Raw genomic sequence first — 23,198 nt, forward strand, 5'->3', positions numbered from 1 at the left:
TCAACAATAAAAACATAACAATATGTCTCAATCTTATCAGGACTGGCAGACAGCAAATATTTATATTTTCCTCACACACTAGGGGGTTGTCAGGTCATACATTACCATGGGTAGAGGGTGGTGGTAATGGTATCTGTAGAATAAACATGCTTACATACGCACACACTCACAGTGTGGATGTTGTTGTAAGTGGTGGTGTTTGTGGTGTGGTGGGTAACGCATATGCACACAAACAATGCACGCACAACCAGCACGCGCACACACACACACACAGGGAGGTGGTGGGAGGTTATACTGTACCTGCAGTGGCTTCAGGGAGAGAGATGGTGGTGGTGGGAATTGTGGTGGTAGCTGTAGTGGGTATAGGGGTAGTGGTGGGGGCATCTGGATGAAGAAAACAAATACATGACAGACACAGAAACTAATGAGTAAACCATGAAAACAAAATACACAACGAAACAGACCTGGGTTAAAATACCACTTGAAATCTTTCAAATACTTTGAGCGTTTGTGCTTGGCCGCCTAGATTGCCAGATTGGCAGGGTTGAGCTTTGAGACTGTTGTATTGGCATGAAGTCAGGCCAGCTTAATCAAGCACAGATAAAGTATTAGAAATTATTTAAAATAGTATTTGGACCTAGGTCTGCAGTGAAATAAGGCAATTGTGATGAGGACATTATTGATACCAGTGATAATGTATTTGTGTGCCTCTATGCCTGTCATAAACCAAGTTATGTAAAACATTAATTAAGTTTAGGTATTCATTCCAAGTAGTTAAGAAGCCGTAACTCACGGTTTAGCCCTTCCTCGTTGCGAGGCTACAGTATGTTAACAGGCAATCATATTGCCCCTATTGGACAAGTAATTGCCATGTACAAAGCAGTCAAAAGTTTGGACACACCTACTCATTCAAGGGTTTTTATTTCTTTTTACTATTTTCAACATTGTAGAATAATAGTGAAGACATCAAAACTATGAAATAACACATATGGAATCATGTAGTAACCAAAAAAGTGCTGAACAAATCTAAATATATTTTATATTTGAGATTCTTTAAAGTAGCCATCCTTTGACTTGATGACAGCTTTGCACACTCTTGGCATTCTCTCAACCAGCTTCATGAGTCACCTGGAATGCATTTAAATGAACAGGTGTGCCTTGTTAAAAGTTAATTTGTGGGATTTTTTTCCTTTTAATGAGTTTGAGACAATCAGTTGTGTTGTGACAAGGTAGGGGTGGTATACAGAAGATAGCCCTATTTGGTAAAATACCAAGTCCATATTATGGCAAGAACAGCTCAAATAAGCAAAGCGGAACGACAGTCCATCAATACTTTAAGACATGAAGGTCAGTCGCAAAAACCATCAAGCACTATGATGAAACTGGCTCTCATGAGGACCACCACTGGAAAGGAAGACCCAGAGTTAACACTGCTGCAGAGGATAAGTTCATAAGAAATACCAGCCTCAGAAATTGCATCCCAAATAAATGCTTCACAGAGTTCAAGTAATAGACACTATCATTTGTTTTTCAACAGGACAATGACCCAACACACCTCCAGGCTGTGTAAGGGCTATTTGACCAAGAAGAAGAGTGATGGAGTGCTGCATCAGATGACCTGGCCTCCACAATCACCCGACCTCAACCCAATTGAGACGGTTTAGGATGAGTTGGACCGCAGAGTGAAGGAAAAGCAGCCAACAAGTGCTCAGCATATGTGGGAACTCCAAGACTGTTGGAAAAGCATTTCAGGTGAAGATTGTTGAGAGAATGCCAAGAGTGTGCAAAGCTGTCATCAAGGCAAAGGGAGGCTACTTTGAAGAATCTCAAATATAAAATATATTTTGATTTGTTTAACACTTTTTTGCTTACTACATATGTGTTATTTCATAGTTTTGATGTCTTCACTATTATTCTACAACGTAGAAAATAGTAAAAAAAAAAAAAAACCTTTGAATGAGTAGGTGATTCCAAACTTCTGACTGGTACTGTAAATACGTACACCATAACGTAAATTCACCATTCTCGAAAAATGCTTGGCTAGTGCATAATCCACTGGAGCTTGGGCTGCGGCATCCAAATGTGTCGATGAATCTCTCCTACGGATATACTGTTGGCATGATATCAATAAAAAGCCCCATCACAAGTTCAAACAGAAAAAAACTAGAAATCCCAAACTCTATCCTTTAAAAAAACATGATGGACATGATTAGTGATGAAAATGCAATGTCCAACGCCCAGGACATCAACAAACAAACAAACACAGTGGCACAACGTGATGTCCAAGGGAGGGAGGGATGTTCGACACATAGACTTTCAGCTCAAGGCAACCCCCCCCCCCCACACACACACCCCTCTGTTGCATTTTACTTTTACTTCATTAGTTGGCTCACCCCCCACCAATAACTGTAGGGGGACATCAAAAGTGACATTCTCTCAGTCGGAGTGGTGGTGCTGCATTAATAAGAACCTGGGGCTGAGACTTGCAGTCAGGAGAGAGCCTCGACACTCGGCATGCTGCTCAGATTGCCTGAGAGTGTACCAAAATCAGTGGGAAGTGTTAAAGGAGTGCAAAGAGCGAGTGATTGGGGCAGCTTTTTCCAGCGATGAGAGAGACAACAACCAAACAGGTTAATGAAATGAGGGGAGAGAGAGAGAAAGAGGGAAATAGAGGGAGGGGGATGGAGAGAGTGAGAGTGAAATAGAGAGAGAGGAGAGAATTTTCTGTTGTGCTGAAAGGCGTGAGCAGTGACTTGCACCCGCCGCCACAACTGTTTGCCGGTCTGTCCCCATCTAGCCAGACAGATACCACTGTGTTAACATCTGTGTAGGTGGGGGGATATTTGCAGACAGTCTCCCTTCCTACCTCCCTCCCTGCTTTGTTTGTTGTCTGTGTTCCATCAGAACATCACGGCAGGAGGGCCCAGAGACACTTTCCAGCAGACTAATGATGAGATGTGGAAGACAGGCAGGGAGGGACACATCAGAGAGACGGACGTGCGTGGGCAGTGACAGCTTAAACGTTGTCTTCAAACATGCTGTGTTTACCAAGCCTTTTAATATCACTGACAGGATAAGCAAATAATATTTGAAATGCCGCATTTTTTTTATTTTTTTTTACCTTTATTTAACTGGGCAAGTCAGTTAAGAACAAATTCTTATTTACAATTACGGCCTAGGAACAGTGGGTTAACTGCCTTGTTCAGGGGCAGAACGACAGATTTTGACCGATCTAGCAACCTTTCGGTTATTGGCCCAACGCTCTAACCACTAGGCTATCTGCCGCCAATAATGCCAATAATGCATGTCAATAAAATGAAATGAATGCTGCCCATCCCTGCAGGAAAATAATACTTATAAGAAATCCTGCTACGCCCTCTGACGAACCGTCAGACAGACAAAGCATCAATACAGGACTATGATCGAATTCTAATACACCGGCTCTGATGCTCGCTGGATGTGGCAGGGCTTGCAAACTATCACAGATTACAAAGGGAAACACAGCCGTAAGCATCCCAGTGACGCAAGCCTACCAGGCGAGCTAGATGCCTTCTATGCTTGCTTCGAGGCAAGAAACACTGAACCATGCATGAGAGCATCAGCTGTTCTGGACAACTGTGTGATCAAGCTCTCCGTAGCCGATGTAAGTAAAATCTTTAAACAGGTTAACATTCAAAAGGCCGCAGGGCCAGACGGACTTCCAGGACGCTTACTCAGAGCATGTGTTGACCAGCTTGCAAGTATCTTCACTGACATTTTCAAACTCTCCCAGACCCAGTCTGTAATAACTACATGTTTCCAGCAGACCACCATTGTCCTTGTGCCCAAGAACGCCAAGGTAACCTGTCTAAATTACTATTGCCCCGGAGCACTCACATCTGTAGCCATGAAATGCTTTGGAAGACTGGTCATAACTCACATAAACACCATCATCGCAGACACCCTGGACCCACTCCAAATCGCATAGCGCCCCAATAGAACCACAGAAGACACAATCTCTATTGCACTCCACACTGCCCTTTCCCACCTGGACAAGAGGAACACAGATGTGATAAGGCTGTTCATTGACTAAAGCTCAGCGTTCAACACCATAGTGCCCTCAAAGCTCATCACTAAGCTAAGGACCCTGGAAATGAATTCCTCCTTCTGCAACTGGATCCTGGACATCCTGATGGGCCGCCCCAGGTGATGAGAGTAGGCAACAACACATCCACCACGCTGACCTTCAACACGGGGGTGCGTGCTTAGTCCCCTCCTGTATTCCCTGTTCACCCACAACTATATCAGGCGGTGTCAGAGGAAGGCCCTAAAAATCTTAAAAGACCCCAGCCACCCAAGTCATAGACTGTTCTCTCTGCTACCGCATGTCAAGCAGTACCGATTCACCAAGTCTGAAACCAACAGGACCCTGAACAGCTTCTACTCCAAGCCATAAGACTGATAAATAGTTAATTAGTTAACCAAATAGCTACCTGGACTATCTGTATTGACCCTTTTAGCACTAACTTTTTTGACTAATCACATACACTGCTGCTACTATTCCTTATCTGTCAATTTATTCCTAGTTATATGTACATACAGTATCTACCTCAATTACCTCGTACCCATGCACATCAACTCTGTACTGGTAACCCGTGTATATAGCCAAGTTATCGTTACTCATTGTGTATTTATTATTACTTATATTATTATTTGTTTTACTTTTCTATTTCTCTATTTTCTTTCTCTCTGCATTGTTGAGAAGAACCCGTAAGTAAGCATTGCACTGTTAGTCTACACCTGTTGTCAAAATACATTTGATTCAAGCTTGAAGGTAAAGAAATGAAGAAATGGTGCTTGCATCTGCTTAAATGGAGGGGTCAATTACTCCATCACTTTCATTGCTTTCGGTTCTGACTGACAGTTTGTAATACTAGCTGCAACTTGTGTGTCTGAAATGAGCGTATGCCAGTGGGCTGTTTTCATAGCTTATGAATGATATCAAAAGAAATGTGAGGGAAATCTAAGGACCTCTGCTATGACTTCACCTCAAAGTTTTAAGCATACTTGGTGTTGACTAGGGCTGTGTCTCAAATGGCATCCTATTCCCATTATAGTGCACTATTTTGACCATGGCCCGCTGGGCTCTTGTCATAAGTAGTGCACTAAATAAAAAAAGAGGGTTTCATTTGGGATGTACCCAAGGCTATTGAACATTTTCAATTTCCCTTCCAGAGGTAAAAGTTGGGGTAAATAAAACAGGTGTGACTTACAGATGTGACTGGCATGCCAACCCATAACTCTAACCCTAACCATAACCAATTGGGTTCACTGGTGCCATATCCCTTTAGTTTTTCCGGACTGAAACACACATTCTTTAATTTTACTACGAGGATCAAATCACAATGGGCAGCAATACATCTTTCCAAATGTTTCTTCACGTCAACAACATTCAAAGTCGGCAGCCATCTTGTGGTGTAAACAAGGGTCACCTTCCCTCTTCTGGAGCCCACCCAGAATACCGTCAGTATATCTGTAGCACTTTCCATCTCCCCAGGGGGGGACAAGTGGACGAGTTTGCCAGCATATTTCTCCAAGGGAGAGGTACTTAAAGAGATTTGTATGTTTGGCTTGTCAATAAAGTACATTTATGGATCATGGGATGTCAGAGCTTAGTTGTTACCTGTCCCAAACTCCCTGTGATTCATAAGGCGTGCTTTGACAGGGCAGTTGCTTTCACGTCGTTTTTCGGAACAGTGCACCCATGTTGATTATCTTTGCCAAAGGTGAGACAAGAGGGAGCTTGGGGAGTAGTGGCATGATGAGTTTCTACACTGACTGAAGAAGTCAGCTTGGCGTTAAGAAGAAGAAAGTAGATTGATGAAGTGCCTATAGTTGATCATCTTGTCTGAGTAAAGTGGTATATAATCTGATTGATTGCTTCTGTGGACAGGTGTCTTTTATACAGGTAACAAGCTGAGATTAGGAGCACTCCCTTTAAGAGTGTGTTCCTAATCTCAGCTCGTTACCTGTATAAAAGACACCTGGGAGCCAGAAATGGTTCTGATTGAGAGGGGGTCAAATACTTATTTCCCTCATTAAAATGCAAATCAATTTATAACATTTTTGACATGCGTTTTTCTGGATTTTTTTGTTGTTATTCTGTCTCTCACTTTTCAAATAAATCTACCATTAAAATTATAGACTGATCATTTCTTTGTCAGTGGGCAAACGTACAAAATCAGCAGGGGATCAAATACTTTTTTCCCTCACTGTATGTGTTATTTCATAATTTTGATGTCTTCACTTTTATTCAACAATGTAGAAAATTGTAAAAATAAAGAAAAACCCTTGAATGAGTCGGTGTTCTTAAACTTTGACTGGTAGTGTACACTGAACAAAAATATAAAAGCAACATGTAAAGTGTTGGTCCCCTGTTTCATGAGCTGAAATAAAAGATCCCAGAAATGTTCCATATGCACAAAAGCTTATTTCTCTCAAATGTTGTGCACAAATTTGTTTACATCCACGTTAGTGAGGATTTCTCCTTTGCCAAGATAATCCATCCACCTGACAGATATGGCATATCAAGAAGCTGATTAAACAGCATGATCATTACACAGGTGCACCTTGTGCTGGGGACAATAAAAGGACACTAAAATGAACAGTTTTGTCAAACACCACAATGCCACAGACGTCTCAAGTTTTGAGGGAGAGTGCAATTAGTATGCTGAATGCAGGAGTGTCCACCAGAGCTGTTGCCAGGTAATTGAATGTTAATTTCTCTACCAAAAGCCGCTTTAGAGAATTTGGCAGTACCTCCAACCTGCTTCACAACTGCAGACCACGTGTATGGCATCGTGTGCGCGAGCGGTTTGCTGATGTCAACGTTGTAAACAGAGTGGTGGCGGTGGCGTTATGGTGTGGGCAGGCTTAAGCTCCGGACAACGAACACAATTGTATTTTATCAATTTGAATGCACAGAGATACCGTGACAAGATGATGAGTCCCATTTTGTTTTAAAGGTATCTGTGACCAACAGATGCATATCTGTATTCCCAGTCATGTAAAATCCATAGATTAGGGCCAAATTAATTTATTTAAATTGACTGATTACCTGATATGAACTGTAACTCAGTACATTTTTGAAAATGTTGCATGTTGCGTTTATTTTTTTGTTCAGTATATTTTGTTGTAATGTATTCTGTTTGACTCCAGGAGGCTTTTTCACCTTATTAAATAGATACACGTGAGGAGAAGGAAGTAATTCATTATTAGAGAGCGTTCATGTCCACAAAATGGTTCCCTTTTGCGTCCCTTTGATAAGTAGAAATTGTGCACCAATATTGCATTTTAAAAGCCTGTTATATTAAATGAAGTGCCCTTTAATATAGACCACATGGAAAATTCAGATTTTTTATATGAATAAAGACTTAAATTGCCAATTTCAGCATTTTGAAATGTCCCTCTGAGTAGTCTCTGTGACTTCTAGAAAGATTTTAACCCACCATCATTGTAAAGCCATAGTTATTTTGTTGCTTTGACAAAGTCATTTTTGAAGATCATATATTTTTTCATGTGATTATTGATACATTTTTTTGTCCCTCATTTTATGGTCAACCCTTTTATGTGGACTAAATTCCTTGTTGGTGAAACTTCAAACATGTCAAACCTGTTACCCATAGACAGAATTTTAATTATTTTAACAATTTCATTAAAAAAATAAAAAAAAGCTTGCATTCAATTGCCCACCCCTGTTACACACAACAAGCTTCAGTACCTCTGTCACAAGGGGATTTATGGCTGATTTAAGATGAAATCGTCAACCCTGTTTCGGTCAACCCTGTTACTTTTTTGGGAACTTAATAGGAATTCACTATAGTATATATTTTTTATTTAACCTCTTGAATTGGGAAAACCTGTTTTTTATTAAGTTGAACATGTTCTTCATGACAGAATGTAAAAGTTCAGTGAAATCAAAAGTTACACGACCCAAAGGGGACTCATTTTGTGGAACGACCTGCTCTCTAACAATTTCAGATTTAAACCAACCCAGCCTTAAGGCGGTCTGCATTTGTACACACTCCGTTAATCTTCGATTATTTTTTTGTATTATTTCTAACAAAGAACATATTCCATTCCTATAAACAGAGGCTTGAAAAAATAATGGCTGAACAGACAAATAGGGGGGACTATCTTGCGGCGGGAGCCTTGCTAACTGGGCTTGTGCCACTGATGAGTTTCACACACGTCGGGAGCTGACAAACTCGAGCTCGGTGGTGGTGCTACTTAATTGGATTTATCCCATAATGAACTGCGAGGGCCCAGCAGATGTTTGGGTTCATCGGTGTCAATAGCTCATTAAAAACTTGGCAGCGATAATAAGATCTATACTTTCCCTGCTTGCCACCCTCGATACAGGCTCGAATGGAGCAAATATTAAGCAAGGTTTCCTTACAAAAAGCAGCACTCCACGCTACCTGCTATTCCAGTGATGTTGTATCAAACGCAGTGGAAGCGTATTGACTTCAAATATGGGAAGCTGAGTGAGTTTCCCTGTTGAGTCACTGTAGCCTGTATACCGGGGCAGATTAAGAATCGTCCCAGAGATCTTGGAGCGCAGGCTGCATTAAAATACTGGGACTGCCTGACAGACAGAAAATATCCCTCCCTAGTCAAGCTAAGTGCTAAAAAAGAGATGGAGTTTTTCACTTCCGGTGTCTCGTTTTTATCCCCTTAGACAGCGGAGTATAAACACACCTCTGAAAATTTGCTCAGGTGGATATGGCACAGCAGACATACACAGACATATGGAGGGGAGAGGCAGGCAGGCAACAGGCCAATTAATCCTTTAACCAAAAGAGAGGTGTGGGAGTGGCAAACTGGCACGTGCGGAGTAGTATAAGAACCTCACTCAATGAGGAAAACAGAACAATCTGGCTAATAGAGCTCTTAAAGTATACTTTGGGCTGTAGATTTCCCTACCAGCCACAGCTTTACATATTGGAGAGGAGTGGAAAGTAATCCGGTCAAATCTCCCAAATGGCTCTCTCCTGCTCAGAGGGTAGGAAAGGTCTGGGAAGACCAAGCCAAACTTTCTCATCCTGAGCCCTTTGAAACGCAATAATAGTGCATCCCCTTAAGTTTTCCATATCCAAAGGCAAAAACAGATTGAGGTTGATAAACGAAAGATCCACACCTCTTATGACTAGGCCCCGTAGCGCAAGGCGGTATGTCAATAAAAACTAGAGGACAAAACACAGGTAGAGCTTTCGTGCTGATTAAAATCCCTCTTACTCAATCATTCCAGAGAGTTATGAAATAAGTGTGGAGATGGGTGAATGATGTGACACTACAGCACAATAACAATAACTAAAGCACAAACATCTCACACTGCCAAAAGAGCACTGGGGGTGGTTGACTCCAATTAAAAGCTAATGAACAGCACAGAGGAGTGCCCCCCCCATTAATCGCCCTGGCAGATAGTAGGCGACTCTTAGCGAGGCGCTGGGCATCCCTCTGTCACCCGCACAGCAATGGGATGGTGCCTGGCACTTGCCGCGCAAAGAATTAGAAACCCCCCTACCTCTCCCAAATCTGCCAGCTGCATGATATGAGAAATTATATTGATGGGGGCCACTCTTAGGAGGAGGAGAGGAGGAAAAGAAGAGGTGAGGAAAACAATTACAGTCTCTGGCAACGGCACCAAGCTAACAATGGCCGTTGGAAGCCAACGGCGCACCTGCAGCGAATGCTTGTCTCACGCAATCAAGGGGCGGACAATTACGCATTAATAAACGCTGTGTGGGGTTGCGAGGGGGAATGTCCCTTGTCGGGCCCACTCATGTGTTTTGAATGGCATCTGTTCGTATGTTAACCTAATTGTGTTCATTTTCATTAGAGGGAGTGAATAGCACGGAGACCCCTCTGCAAATTACTGTAGCCCATCTTCGCTGGGGTAAATCAATGCCATCTTGCATCGTGGGAAGCAGTACAATTTCCTAATTATGCAATTGTGTGTTATTCAACCATAAAGATGGAGAGAAGCTATCTCTTCCATATTGAAGGCTGATATCGACACAACAGTGTTAGTCCTGATTACCAACGATGACTAGACAGCCTAGAGGGAGGAGGTGAGGGCCCTGGAGCAGTGGTGCCAGAAAAATACCCTCTCCCTCAACGTCAACAAAACAACGGAGCTGTTCGTGGACTTCAGGAGACAGCAGGGATAATGGCGCCGGAGGGGATGGCTGCCGTTTTACGGGCTCCTAACCAACTGTGCTATTTTGTTTGTTTTTTCACATTGTTTGAAACTCATTCTGTACATAATGTTGCTGCTACCGTCTCTTAGGACCGAAAAGAGCTTCTGGACATCAGAACAGTGTTTACTCACCTCAAACTGGACAAAGATTTTTTTCGTTAATGAGTTGGTTCTGGTCAATCCCTGGATGGGAGAACAGATGCTGCTGGAAGTGGTGTTGGAGGGCCTGTAGGAGGCACCCTTTCCTCTGGTCTAAAAAAATATCCCAATGCCCCAGGGCAGTGATTGGGGACATTGCCATGTGTAGGGTGCCGTCTTTCAGATGGGACGTTAAACGGGTGTCCTGACTCTCTTTGGTCACTAAAAATCCCATGCCACTTATCTTAAGAGTAGGGATGTTAAGCCCGGTGTCCTGGCTAAATTCCCAATCTGGCCTTCATACCATCATGGCCACCTAATCATCCCCAGCTCACAATTGGCTCATTCATCCCTCCTCCTCTCCGCTGTAACTATTCCCCAGGTCATTGCTGTACATGAGAATGTGTTCTCAGTCAACTTACCTGGTAAAATAAGGGTTAAAAAATGTAAAATAAAAGTCAGACAAAAAGGATATACTGCTTTGTCAAGACAAGGCCCAAATCCCTGTCATCAGTGTGAAGAAAAAAACTGAGGAAAAGGGGGAGGAGGGCGGTGAGCCTTGTAAGAATTTGCTGACGAGTAGGTAAACCACCACTTCCCGCCGTATTATTGGCCATCGTGCAATCATTGGAAAACAAACTGGACGATCTGCGATTAAGACTATCCTACCAACGGGACATTAAAAACAAATATCTTATGTTTCACTGAGACGTGGCTGAACGACAACAAGGATAATAAAGACCTGGCTCTATTCTCCGTGCATCGGCAGGACAGAGCAGCTACGTCTGGTAAGACAAGAGGCGGGGGTGTGTGCCTATTTGTCAATAACTGCTGGTGCGCGATGTCTAATATTAAAGAAGTCTTGAGGTATTGCTCGCCTGAGGTAGAATACCTCATGATAAGCTGTACACCACACCATCAACCGAGAGTTCTCATCTATATTATTCGTAGCCGTCTATTTACCACCCCCGATGCTGGCACAAAGACCGCACTCAACAAGCTTTATAAGGCCATAAGCAAAGAAGAAAATGCTCATCCAGAAGTGGCGCTCCTAGTGGCCGGGGACTTCAATGCAGGCAAACTTAAAACCGTTTTACCTCATTTCTACCAGCATGTCAAACCAGCATAAAAAAACTCTATACCGCCTTTACTCCACACACAGAGACGCATACAAAGCTCTGCCTCGTCCTCCATTTGGTAAAATCTGACCATAATTATACACCCCTGATTCCTGCTTACAAGCAAAAACTAAAGCAGGAAGTACCAGTGACTCGCTCAATATGGAAGTGGTCAGATGACGTGGATGCTAAGCTACAGGACTGTTTTGCTAGCACAGACTGGAATATGTTCCGGGATTCATCCACCTAAGTCACCGGCTTCATCAATAAGTGCATGAACAACGTCATCCCCACAGTGACGGTACGTACATTTTCCAACCAGAAGGGAGGCAACATCCGCACCTAGCTAAAGGGTAGAGCTGCAGCTTTCAAGGAGTGGGACACTAATCCGGACGCTCATAAGAAATCTCGCTATGCCCTCAGACAAACCATCCAACAGACAAAACATCAATACAGGACTAAGATTGAATCCTACTACACCGGCTCTGACGCTCGTCGGATATGGGTAGGAGCCCCCCCTTGGGTTGTGCCATGGCGGAGACCTTTGTGGGCTATACTCGGCCTTGTCTCAGGATGGTAAGTTGGTGGTTGAAGGTATCCCTCTAGTGGTGTGGGGGCTGTGCTTTGGCAAAGTGGGTGGGGTTATATCCTGCCTGTTTGGCCCTGTCCGGGGGTATCGTCAAGTGTCTTCACTGACATTTTCAACCTCTCCCTGGCCACAGTGTCTCCCGACCCCTCCTATCTCAGCCTCCAGTATTTATGCTGCAGTAGTTTATGTGTCGGGGGGCTAGGGTCAGTCTGTTATATCTGGAGTATTTCTCCTGTCTTATTTGTCCTGTGTGAATTTAAGTATGCTCTGTCTAATTCTCTCTTTCTTTCTTTCTCTCTCTCTCGGAGGACCTGAGCCCTAGGACCATGCCTCGGGACTGCCTGGCCTGATGACTCCTTGCTGTCCCCAGTCCACCTGGCCGTGCTGCTGCTCCGGTTTCAGCTGTTCTGCCTGCGGCTGTGAAACCCTGACCTGTTCACCGGACGTACTACCTGTCCCAGGCCGGCTGTTTCCAACTCTCTAGAGACAGCAGGAGCGGTAGAGATACTCTGAATGATCGGCTATGAAAAGCCAACTGACATTTACTCCTGAGGTGCTGACCTGTTGCACCCTCGACAACCACTGTGATTAATATTATTTGACCCTGCTGGTAATCTATGAACATTTGAACATCTTGGCCATGTTCTCTCATAATCTCCACCCGGCACAGCCAGAAGAGGACTGGCCACCCCTCATAGCCTGGTTCCTCTCTAGGTTTCTTCCTAGGTTCTGGCCTTTCTAGGGAGTTTTTCCTAGCCACCGTGTTTCTACACCTGCATTGCTTGCTGTTTGGGGTTTTAGGCTGGGTTTCTGTACAGCACTTTGAGATATCAGCTTGAAAAATATTACGGACTACAAAGGGAAACCGAGCCACAAGCTGCCCAGTGACGAGAGCCTACCAGACGAGCTAAATGCCTTTTACGCTTGCTTTGAGGCAAGCAACACTGAAGCATTCATGAGAGCACCAGCTGTTCCGGACGACTGTGTGATCACGATGTGAGCAAAACCTTTAAACAGGCCAACATTCACAAAGCCGCGGGGCCAAACGTATTACCAGGACGTGTACTCAAAGCATGCGCGGACCAACTAGCAAGTGTCTTCACTGACATTTTCAACCTCTCCCTGACCAAGTCTGTAATACCAACATGTTTCAAATAGACCCCCAGGTAACCTGGCTAAATGATTACCGCCCCGTAGCACTCACGTCACTTCTGCCACGCTGATCCTCAACACTGGGGCCCCTCAGGGGTGCGTGCTTAATCCCCTCCTGTACTCCATGTTCACCCACAACTGCGTGGCCAAGCACAACTCCAACACCATCATTAAGTTTGCTGATGACACAACAGTGGTAGGCCTGATCACCAACAATGATGAGACAGCCTACAGGGAGGTCAGAGACCTGGCAGTGTGGTGCCAGGATGATAAACTCTCCCTCAATGTGAGCAAGACAAAGGAGCTGATCCTGGACTATAGGAAAAGGAGGGACAAACAGGCCCCCCCAGGGACGAACAGGCCCCCAGGTCGAGGTCGAGAGTTTGAAGTTCCTTGTTGTCCACATCACCAACGAACTATCATGGTCCAAACACACCAAGACAGTTGTGAAGAGGGCATGACAACACCTTTTCCCCATGAGGAGACTGAAAAGATTTGGCATGGGTCTCCAGAACCTCAAAAAGTTTTAAAGCTGCACCATCGAGAGCATCATGACCGGTTGCATCACCGCCTGGTATAGCAACTTCTCGCATCTGACCGTAAGGCGCTACAGAGGGTAGTGCGTACGGCCCAGTACATCACTTCCTGACATTCAGTACCTGGTACCGGAGCGCCAAGTCTAGTACCAAGAGATTCCTTAACAGCTTCTACCCCCAAGCCACTGCTGAACAATTAATAAAATGGCCACCTGGACTATTTACATTCCTGTTACTCGCTGTTTATTATCTATGCATAGTCACTTTACAAATTACCTCGACTAACCTGTACACCCGCACAGTGATTCGGCTACCGGTACCCCTGTATATAGCCACATTATTGTTATAGTATATAGTTGTGTTACTTAAAAAAAAAATTCACTTCAATTTATTTAGTAAATATTTTCTTAACTTTATTTCTTGAACTGCATTGTTGGTTAAGGGCTTGTAAGTAAGCATTTCACGGTAAGGTCTACACCTGTTGTATTTGGCGCATGTGACAAATAACATTTGATTTGGAGAAGGTGAAAAGCTTCAAGTTCATCAGCGTACACATCACTGACAATCTGAAATGGTCCACCCAGACAGACATTGTGGTGAAGTAAAGCCCCCCCGGCCAAACCCTCCCCTAACCCGGACGATGCTGGGCCAATTGTGCGTCGCCCTATGGGAATCCCGGGCATGGCCGGTTATGACACAACCTTGGATCGAACCCGGGTCTTTAGGGACGACTCAAGCACTGCGATGCAGTGCCTTAGACTGCAGTGCCACTCGGGAGGCTGTATATACTGTTTTCTAGTCAAAACCTATCCTACACAGAACAAAAATATAAACGCAACATGTAAACTGTTGGTCCCATGTTTCATGAGCTGAAATAAAGATCCCAGAAATGTTCCATACGCACAAAAAGCTTATTTCTCTCAAATTTGGTGCACAAATGTGGTTACATCCCTGTTAGTGAGCATTTCTCCTTTGCCAAGATACACCATCCACCTGACAGGTGTTGCATATCAAGAATGTGATTAAACAGCATGATCATTACAAAGGTGCACCTTGTGCTGGGGACAATAAAAGGCCGCTCTATAAAAGAGGTTTTGTCATACAACACATTATCACAGATAAGTTTTGAGGGAGCGTGCATTTGGATTGCTGACTGCAGGAATGTCCACCAGAGCTGTTGTCAGATAATCTAATATTAATTTCTATACCAATTCGTCCAACTGGCCTCACAACCGCAGACGTGTATGGTGTCGTGTGGGCGAGCGGTTTGCTGATGTCAACGAAATACCCCATGGTGGTGGTGGGGTTATGGTATGGGCAGGCATAAGCTACGGACAACAAACTGAATTTGAATGCACAGAAATACTGTGACGAGGTCCTGAGGCCCATTGTGAGGCCCATATTTACATATAGGCATAAATGGGACCCATGTCGCCCAAAAAGTTATACTTTTGACTCATCTGTCCATAGAACATTCATCCAAGAGTCTTGATGATCATCCAGGTGCTTTTTGGCAAACTTGAGTCAACTTTTTCGACGAGATGGGTCCCATTGTGTCTGACGAAAACCAAACACTGCATGCCACAGTAAGAACCTCATACCAACAGTCAAGCATGGTGGTGGTAGTGTGATGGTTTGGGGATGCTTTGCTGCCTCAGGACCTGGATGACTTGCCTTAATAGAAGGAAACATGAATTCTGCTCTGTATCAAAGAGTTCTACAGGAAAACCTCAGGCCATCCATCTGTGAGCTGAAAATGAAGCGCAACTGGGTCATGCAGCAAAACAATGATCCAAAATTCACAATAAAGTCTACATGAAAATGGTTAAAAAGCAACAAATGTGACTTTTTGGAATGGCCTAGTGAAAGTCCAGACCTAATTTCAATTGAGATGTGGCAGGACTTGAAACAAGCAGTTCATGCTTGAAAACCGACAAATGTCGCTTAGTTAAAGCAGTTCTGCATGCAAGAGTGAGCTAAAATTCCTCCACAGCGATGTGAGAGCCTGATCAACAACTCCAGGAAACATTTGGTTGCAGTTACGGCAGCTAAATGTGTTTTTTTTTGTTTAGTTTATTAACTTGACCATTTAAAAAAAACAAGCACACACAAAACTTGAAAAACCATACATGCACATTAGTAAAATTATTGAGGATAACAAAGAGTCTAGAACTTATGTCCATTGTGGTCCTCTTGAGACAAGATGGCTAGGCAAGATCAACACAGTTGCAGACAGTTGTCAGCGGAATAATAAAAGATTAAAACAAAGAAGAACATCTATGTCATCATTGCAGTTGCATCGTAAGGTATATTGAATAGGCACAGAACACATCAAACTGTTTTAACTTTTTTTTTTAAGCTGCCCAGAAAGGACGTTGTTTTTATGGGCAGAGGCAACACATTCCACTCTGAGGCTCCAGTATACAAGAAAGTACCTTTCCTAGCATTACATGTATAAGCACACATTAGCAACACCTGATCTGGTGCTGTGAATGTGTGCATCTTTAACATGGGGAAAGTAATCAGTTAGATATCTGGGCGCAGAACCACAAATATTCCTGTAAACCATACCCAGTCTAATCTGGGCACCTTAGCCTCAACAGGCAGCCAGTTCAGTTCCTGAGAGCAGCTTATTCTGGAGCTCCTACATCAGAAGCTTAGATAAGCACCCAAACCAGGAAGAACTAGCTTAGCCAAAATGGCATTGAATGAGGGCAGTGGCCAGCACTAGCACTACCAGTTATTGAGTGTAAGGGCGCAATTACTTTTTCACACAGGGGAATTGGGTATTGCATAACTCTGTTAATTAAATAAATAAAATAAGTATATATATGTTTTGTTATTTGTAAACTCAGGTTCCTTTTATCTAATATTAGGTTTTGTTTGAAGATCTGAAATGTTTCTATATTTCAAAACGATAGGTGGTCATTGGACCAAGACACTGTCAAATCAAGTGAAAACCGCCCGTCTCTTTGGTGCGTAATGATGGCTGTCCTTCGTGGGCTAATTGACGTGTTGTGTACCCAATACGTAATGTAGAATGATGAAACAAAGTTTGGTTGCTTTCTAGAATGTCTAAGGATTGCACAGAAACCGAACTTGACTGGGTGAAACAAGGTTTAGCCAGTGAGATTTCATAGATAGTTTTTTTTCAAGTTGAAAGACTTAAATCATGTTAGGATATAAAAATGTATTTTATCAAACAAAACTACTGAATGTAAGTACATTATATACAGTCAGAGGTGAATGTATCAAACCAGTTGCCTTGATAAGTGTTTTGTTGTTGTGCACTATCCTCAAACATGTTATTTTTTCCCCACTATAATTAATAATTTAAGCTTTCTGACCATATAACACATGTCTATGTCCCGGAAAGTTGGCTTTTGTATACAACGCCTTTCTAGTCAAATATCACATATATTGAGCAGCAACTGTCCCGATTTTAGGACACTGATCCAGTAAAGGTTAATTTGTGGAATATCTTTCATTCTTAATGCCTTTGAGCCAATCAGTTGTGTTGTGACAAGGTAGGGGTGGTATACAGAAGATAGACCTATTTGGTAAAAGGCCAAGTCCATATTATGGCAAGAACAGCTCAAATAAGCAATGAGAAATGACAGTCCATCATTACTTTAAAGACATGAATGTCAGTTAATACAGAAAATTTCAAGAACTTTCAACGTTTCTTCAAGTGCAGTCGTAAAAACCATCAAGCGTTATGATGAAACTGGCTCTCACGAGGACCGTCACAGGAAAGGAAGACCCAGAGTTACCTCTGCTACAGAGGATAAGTTCATTAGAGTTACCAGCCTCAGAAATTGCTTCCCAAATAAATGCTTCAGAGTTCAAGTAACAGACATCTCAACATAAACTGGAGACTGCGTGAATCAGGCCTTCATGGTCGAATAGCTGCAAAGAAACCACTAGTAAAGGACACCAACAAGAAGAAGAGACTTGCATGGGCCAAGAAACACGAGCAATGGACATTCGACCGGTGGAAATGTGTCCTTTGTGCCATTAAAGCAGAGCAGGTGAACAGATTATCTCCGCATGTGTGGTTCCCACCGTGAAGCATGGAGGACGAGGTGTGATGGTGCTTTGCTGGTGACACTGTCTGTGATTTATTTAGACTTCAAGGCACACTTAACCGGCATGGCTACCACAGCATTCTGCAGCGATACACCATCCCATCCGGTTTGCGCTTAATGGGACTATCATTTGTTTTTCAACAGGACAATGATCCAACACACCTCCAGGCTGTGTAAGGGTTATTTGACCAAGAAGGAGAGTGATGGAGTGCTGCATCAGATGACCTGGCCTCCACAATCACCCGACCTCAACCCAATTATGATGGTTTGGGATGAGTTGGACCGCAGAGTGAAGGTATAGTAGCCAACAAGTGCTCAACATATGCGGGAACTCCTTCAAGACGGTTGGAAAAGCATTCCAAGTGAAGCTGGTTTAAGAAGGCACACATGTTAATTGAAACGCATTCCAGGTGACTACCTCATGAAGCTGGTTGAGAGAATGCCCAGAGTGTGCAAAGCTGTCATCAAGGCAAAGGGTGGCTACTTTGAAAAATCTCAAATATATTTTTCGATTAGTTTAACACCTTTTGGGTTTCTACGATTCCATATGTGTTATTTAATAGTTTTGATGTCTTCACTATTATTCTACAATGTAAAAAATAGTACAAATAAAGAAAATCCCTTGAATGAGTAGGGGTGTCCAAACTTTTGACAGGTGTGTGCCTTTCCAAATCATGTCCAGTCAATTTAATTTATCACAGGTGGACTCCAATCAAGTTGTAGAAACATCAAGGATAATCAATGAAAACAGGATGCACCTGAGCTCAATTTTGAATCTCATAGCAAAGGGTCTGAATACTTATGTAAATAAGGTATCTGTTTTTAATTTTTAATACATGTGCAAAGAATTCTGAAAACCTGTTTTGCTTTGTCATCATGGGGTATTGTGTGTAGATTGCTGAGGATTTTTTTTTATTCAACCCATTTTAGAATAAGGCTGTAATGTAACAAAATGTGGAAAAAGTCAAGGGGTCTGTATACTTTCTGAAGGCACTGTATATGTTTCTTAATTCCATTCTTTTACTTTTTAGATTTGTGTGTATTGTTCGATACTACTGCACTGTTGGAGCTAGGAACACAAGCATTTCGCTACACCCACAATAACATCTGCAATAACACCCGCAATAACAACATGTGTATGCGGCCAACTAAATGTGATTTGATCTGTTTCTATACATTTGCATGTTATGCGTGTCACAGTAGTCACTAGCCATGTCTGACATGATCTCATAGTCTACCATTGCTCCTGGTTAGGGCTCGGGCTGGCACTTCAATTTACAAGGCAGCCCGAGCCCAAACCAGGAGCAATGAACGAGCACAAGACCCTGGTTAAGAATGGGGGTTAGAGGAGGTTGTCAAGAGGAGAGAATTTACGGCTTCACTATAATGGCTGGCTGATGGGAGTGGGTCTGGCTGTGGCAGGACTGCACATGTTGTTTCCCTGCAGCTGGTGTCCTGTAGATTTTCTCCAGTTAGGCTCCCTGATTGTGAGTCACATCTGATGACAAAATATGTTCCCCTATACTAGGTTAGGGTGTGTAATAGGAACCGGTGGCTCTTTATTTGCGACAATGTTTTTCATTATGTTTTTCATTTTCCAAGCCAGGGTGTAGATACAGCTGTAGGATGAAGGCTAACAAGGTTACTGTAAAGAGTCCGATACATTTTTTCAGCTTTGGCTGTGTGTCTCCTTAAAGGGGGCATTAATACTGTACCAACCACACAATAATACAACTTCCATTTCCACAAACTGTTGGCGACACTTGACTCAGGTCGGGTGTTGGTGGTTGGGATAAACAAAGCTCCACTCCAGACCAGTTTTGTAGAGTGTATCGCCAACAGCAGCAATGGTTCTTCAGCGCCGACGCCAGGGGCTGGGAGGAGGAAACCCCTGGAAGGAGGAGGAGGTGGAAGTCTTAGGAAGCCGAGAGGAGAGCGACAAGCCGCAGAGCACGGAGGACTAAAAGGCAGAGCTTGTGAAGGACGGAGGTCCTGTTTATTGGGTTAACGCTGGCTCTGTAAACTGGTTAAAGTCCTGGGTGCTAGATCTCATTCGACTGCAGGGCCCCACCGATTTTCCTTTATCCACGGGCCACTTGAAGAAATGGGTACCGGGGAATGCATTCTTTCTCCCGGTAACCAGGTTAGTGTCAGCTGCACTCCCGGTGCTCTCCATCACTTAGTTTCACAATAGTCGAGGAAACAAATGTATTAGAGGGATGGGGGCCAGTGCTACATCTGTTCTGCCTGTCGACTGAGGGGAGGCAGGATGGGGAGGGATAGGGAGGCTTCTTGACTTACTGTACGTGGGCTTTGATTGGTTCAGGAGTGAATGGTAAATGATGGAAGGGGGGGAAAAGCCTATAACACATTACATTTCCAGACCACTCCAACCTAGAGGATATTGAGCCCCCCATTGAGCATACTGGGACAGTAATAACTCAAATGGATTTCCTATTGTAATTTCCCACGACTTAACCAGCAGGAAAGTGCATTATAGTGAAAACATGTAGTACCAGTGTAGCTAGTAATACCTGAAATAAACACTTAACTACAAACATCTCTAAATGTCACACACACATTACTCACTTTTGCAGATTTGTTTGATTTTTTAAATTATGTATTTTAGCAGAACCCTGAGGTACATTTTCATAATGGCTCAGACAACATTTGTATTAACATGTGCGTGCATCTCTGTTTGTGTGTGTATGTATGTTAGAGTGTGTGACTCGCTTGCCATCTCCGATATGTCGGGGCTGCTGTGTTGTAATAAGAAGATGTCAGCCTGTTAATTTGAAGGGGAATGTGTGCAGCTACACGTAGATGCCATCACTGCCTGTCTATGAGTTGAGAGCTGGAGAGAGGGGAGGATATTTCAGTGTCAGTGCGTTCGCTTTGCTAACATCTTGCCACTCCGGTGAATTTTGTGCGCACTTGCATGTGCGTGTTAGAGGAACATGGCACAAGATTAGGCGCAGACAGCCCGGGCCCTGCATTGTCCTGTACATCCCTTCTTTACCAAGTTTAATGTGGGACATGATGCACAACTGAATTACAGTAGTGCTGCATGGTTAATGGCACCCTATTCCCGAATAGTGCACTACTTTTGACCTGGGCCCACAGGGCTCAGATCAAATGTGGTGGACTATGTAGGGAATATGATGCCATTACGGGCACTACCTAAATGTTAGAGCGGGGGTGCAGAAACCAAAGTCATCAAAGAGCAGACAGAGGCTCTATTATCATAGAGGCTGATGTTAATGGGAGGAGAGCTATATTTTTCTCTTTTCTGCAGTCCACGTGTTGCCTGTGTTGTTTCTCAAAGTAGGAGAGGAGGGAAAAGGTGAGGGCGCTCTCACATGTCCAGAGCGGAGGTTCAAAGCTGGTGGAGAGATGTGGAAAAAACCCTGGTGCAATTACCAACCACAGCATTTACACCTTGAGCTGAGGCTAGCTTTTGGAACACAAGCAATGAGAAGTGGGAGAAGGAACCGGGACTCGCTGATAGTCATATATTGTCTGTGATGGCAGAGCGACTGTGTTCACATACACTAAATGTTTATGAATACAACTCACTCACTGCCCATCTCTCTATCTTTGTCTAACACTGAACATACAGACACACATTCCCTAGCTTCATCTATCAATCCAAACGGCTCCGTCCATAAACACATTTAACAAGGGCAAAAAAAGGTGGAAAATAAACGCTTCACAGTCTTTCACGAGCCTCGTTGTTTTACCACATTCGTCATTAACACTACCTCCTGCTCTTCCATTATTCAGCAACTCATTCATCTGTCAGGCAACAAGCCCTTTTTTAAAAAGGTTATTCTCAGTCCATTAATGCCCTCTGAAAATAGCAGCCAAATAATTTCTCCCGCAGGCTTAGTAAGGCTCAGTAAGCTATATCAGCTGAGTACATTTTGCGGAGGGAAAATGGCCAGATTAGATGGTAATGTCCTGCAGGGAAGGAAATGTCATTGGAATCAATGGTATTGAACTGTGTTCAGATAACGCTGTGGGGAGAGAGAGAGGGAATGGGGGATAAAGAGAGAGAGAGATGGATAGAGAGAGGTGGGTGGGAGATACGTACCATGAATATAGAATATCAGAGGGAATAGAGAGAGATAGGGGATGGGGGGATAAAAAGAGAAAGAGATAGACAGAGAGGGTGGTGGAAGGTACGTACCATACACGCAGAGTATGTACATTACAGTACCAGTCAAACGTTTGGACACACCTACTTTACTTTATTTTTACTATTTTCTACATTGTAGAATAATAGTGAAGACATCAAAACTATGAAATAACATATATGGAATCATGTAGTAACCAAAAGAGTGTTAAACTTATTTTATATTCTTCAAAGTAGCCACCCTTTGCAGTCTTCTCACAACCAGCTTCATGAGGTAGTCACCTGCAATGCATTTCAATTAACAGGTGTGCCTTGTTAAAAATTCATTTGTGGAATTTCTTTCCTTCTTAATGCGTTTGAGCCAATCAGTTGTGTTGTGACAAGGCAGGGTGGTATACAAAAGATAGCCCTATTTGGTAAAAGACCAAGTCAGCAAGTTAACCAGCATGGCTACCACAGCATTCTGCAGCGATACGCGATCCCATCTGGTTTGCGCTTAGTGGGACTATCATTTGTTTTTCAACAGGACAATAACCCTAAACACCTCCAGGCTGTGTAAGGGTTATTTGACCAAGAAGGAGAGTGATGGACTGTTGCATCAGATGACCTGGCCTCCTCAATCACCCGACCTGAACCCAATTGAGATGGTTTGGGATGAGTTGGACTGCAGAGTGAAGAAAAAGCAGCCAACAAGTGCTCAGCATATGTGCAAACTCCTTCAAGACTGTTAGAAAAGCATTCCAGGTGAATGCCAAGAGTATGCAAAGATGTCATCAAGGCAAAGGGTGGCTACTTTGAAGAATCTCAAATACAAAATATATTTTGATTTGTTTAACACGTTTTTTGGTTACAACATGATTCCATATGTGTTATTTCATAGTTTTGATGTCTTCACTATTATTCTACTGTAAAAATAAAGAAAAACCCTTGAATGAGTAGGTGTGTCTGTCACGCCCTGACCATAGAGAGCCTTTTATTCTCTATGTTGGTTAGGTTGGGGTGTGACTAGGGTGGGTAATCTAGGTTATTCTATTTCTATGTTGGCCTGGTATGGTTCCCAATCAGAGGCAGCTGTTTATCGTTGTCTCTGATTGGGGATCATATTTAGGCAGCCATTTCCCCATTGTGTTTTGTGGGATCTTGTTTTGTTTTTGTGTAGTTGCCTGTGAGCACTCCAGAACGTTTCGTTTGTTCGTTTATTG

The 23,198-nt window shown here is 43.2% G+C and overlaps 1 protein-coding gene across 4 annotated transcripts in view; it reads right to left on the bottom strand.

The window, feature by feature from the left end:
• Positions 1-23,198, bottom strand: part of LOC115154188 (cell adhesion molecule 1) — a 499,358-nt gene that overhangs the window by 56,922 nt on the left and 419,238 nt on the right. For 2 of the 4 annotated variants that reach the window (XM_029700151.1, XM_029700152.1), the window contains exon 9: positions 301-384. The exons of the other annotated variants lie outside the window; for them this stretch is intronic. In XM_029700151.1, coding sequence (XP_029556011.1) covers positions 301-384 — 84 coding nt within the window. The remainder of the gene's footprint in view (positions 1-300; positions 385-23,198) is intronic. 4 annotated transcript variants of the gene reach the window in all.

The sequence above is a fragment of the Salmo trutta genome, chromosome 19 (genome assembly GCF_901001165.1).
Source record: "Salmo trutta chromosome 19, fSalTru1.1, whole genome shotgun sequence".
Taxonomy (NCBI): domain Eukaryota; kingdom Metazoa; phylum Chordata; class Actinopteri; order Salmoniformes; family Salmonidae; genus Salmo; species Salmo trutta.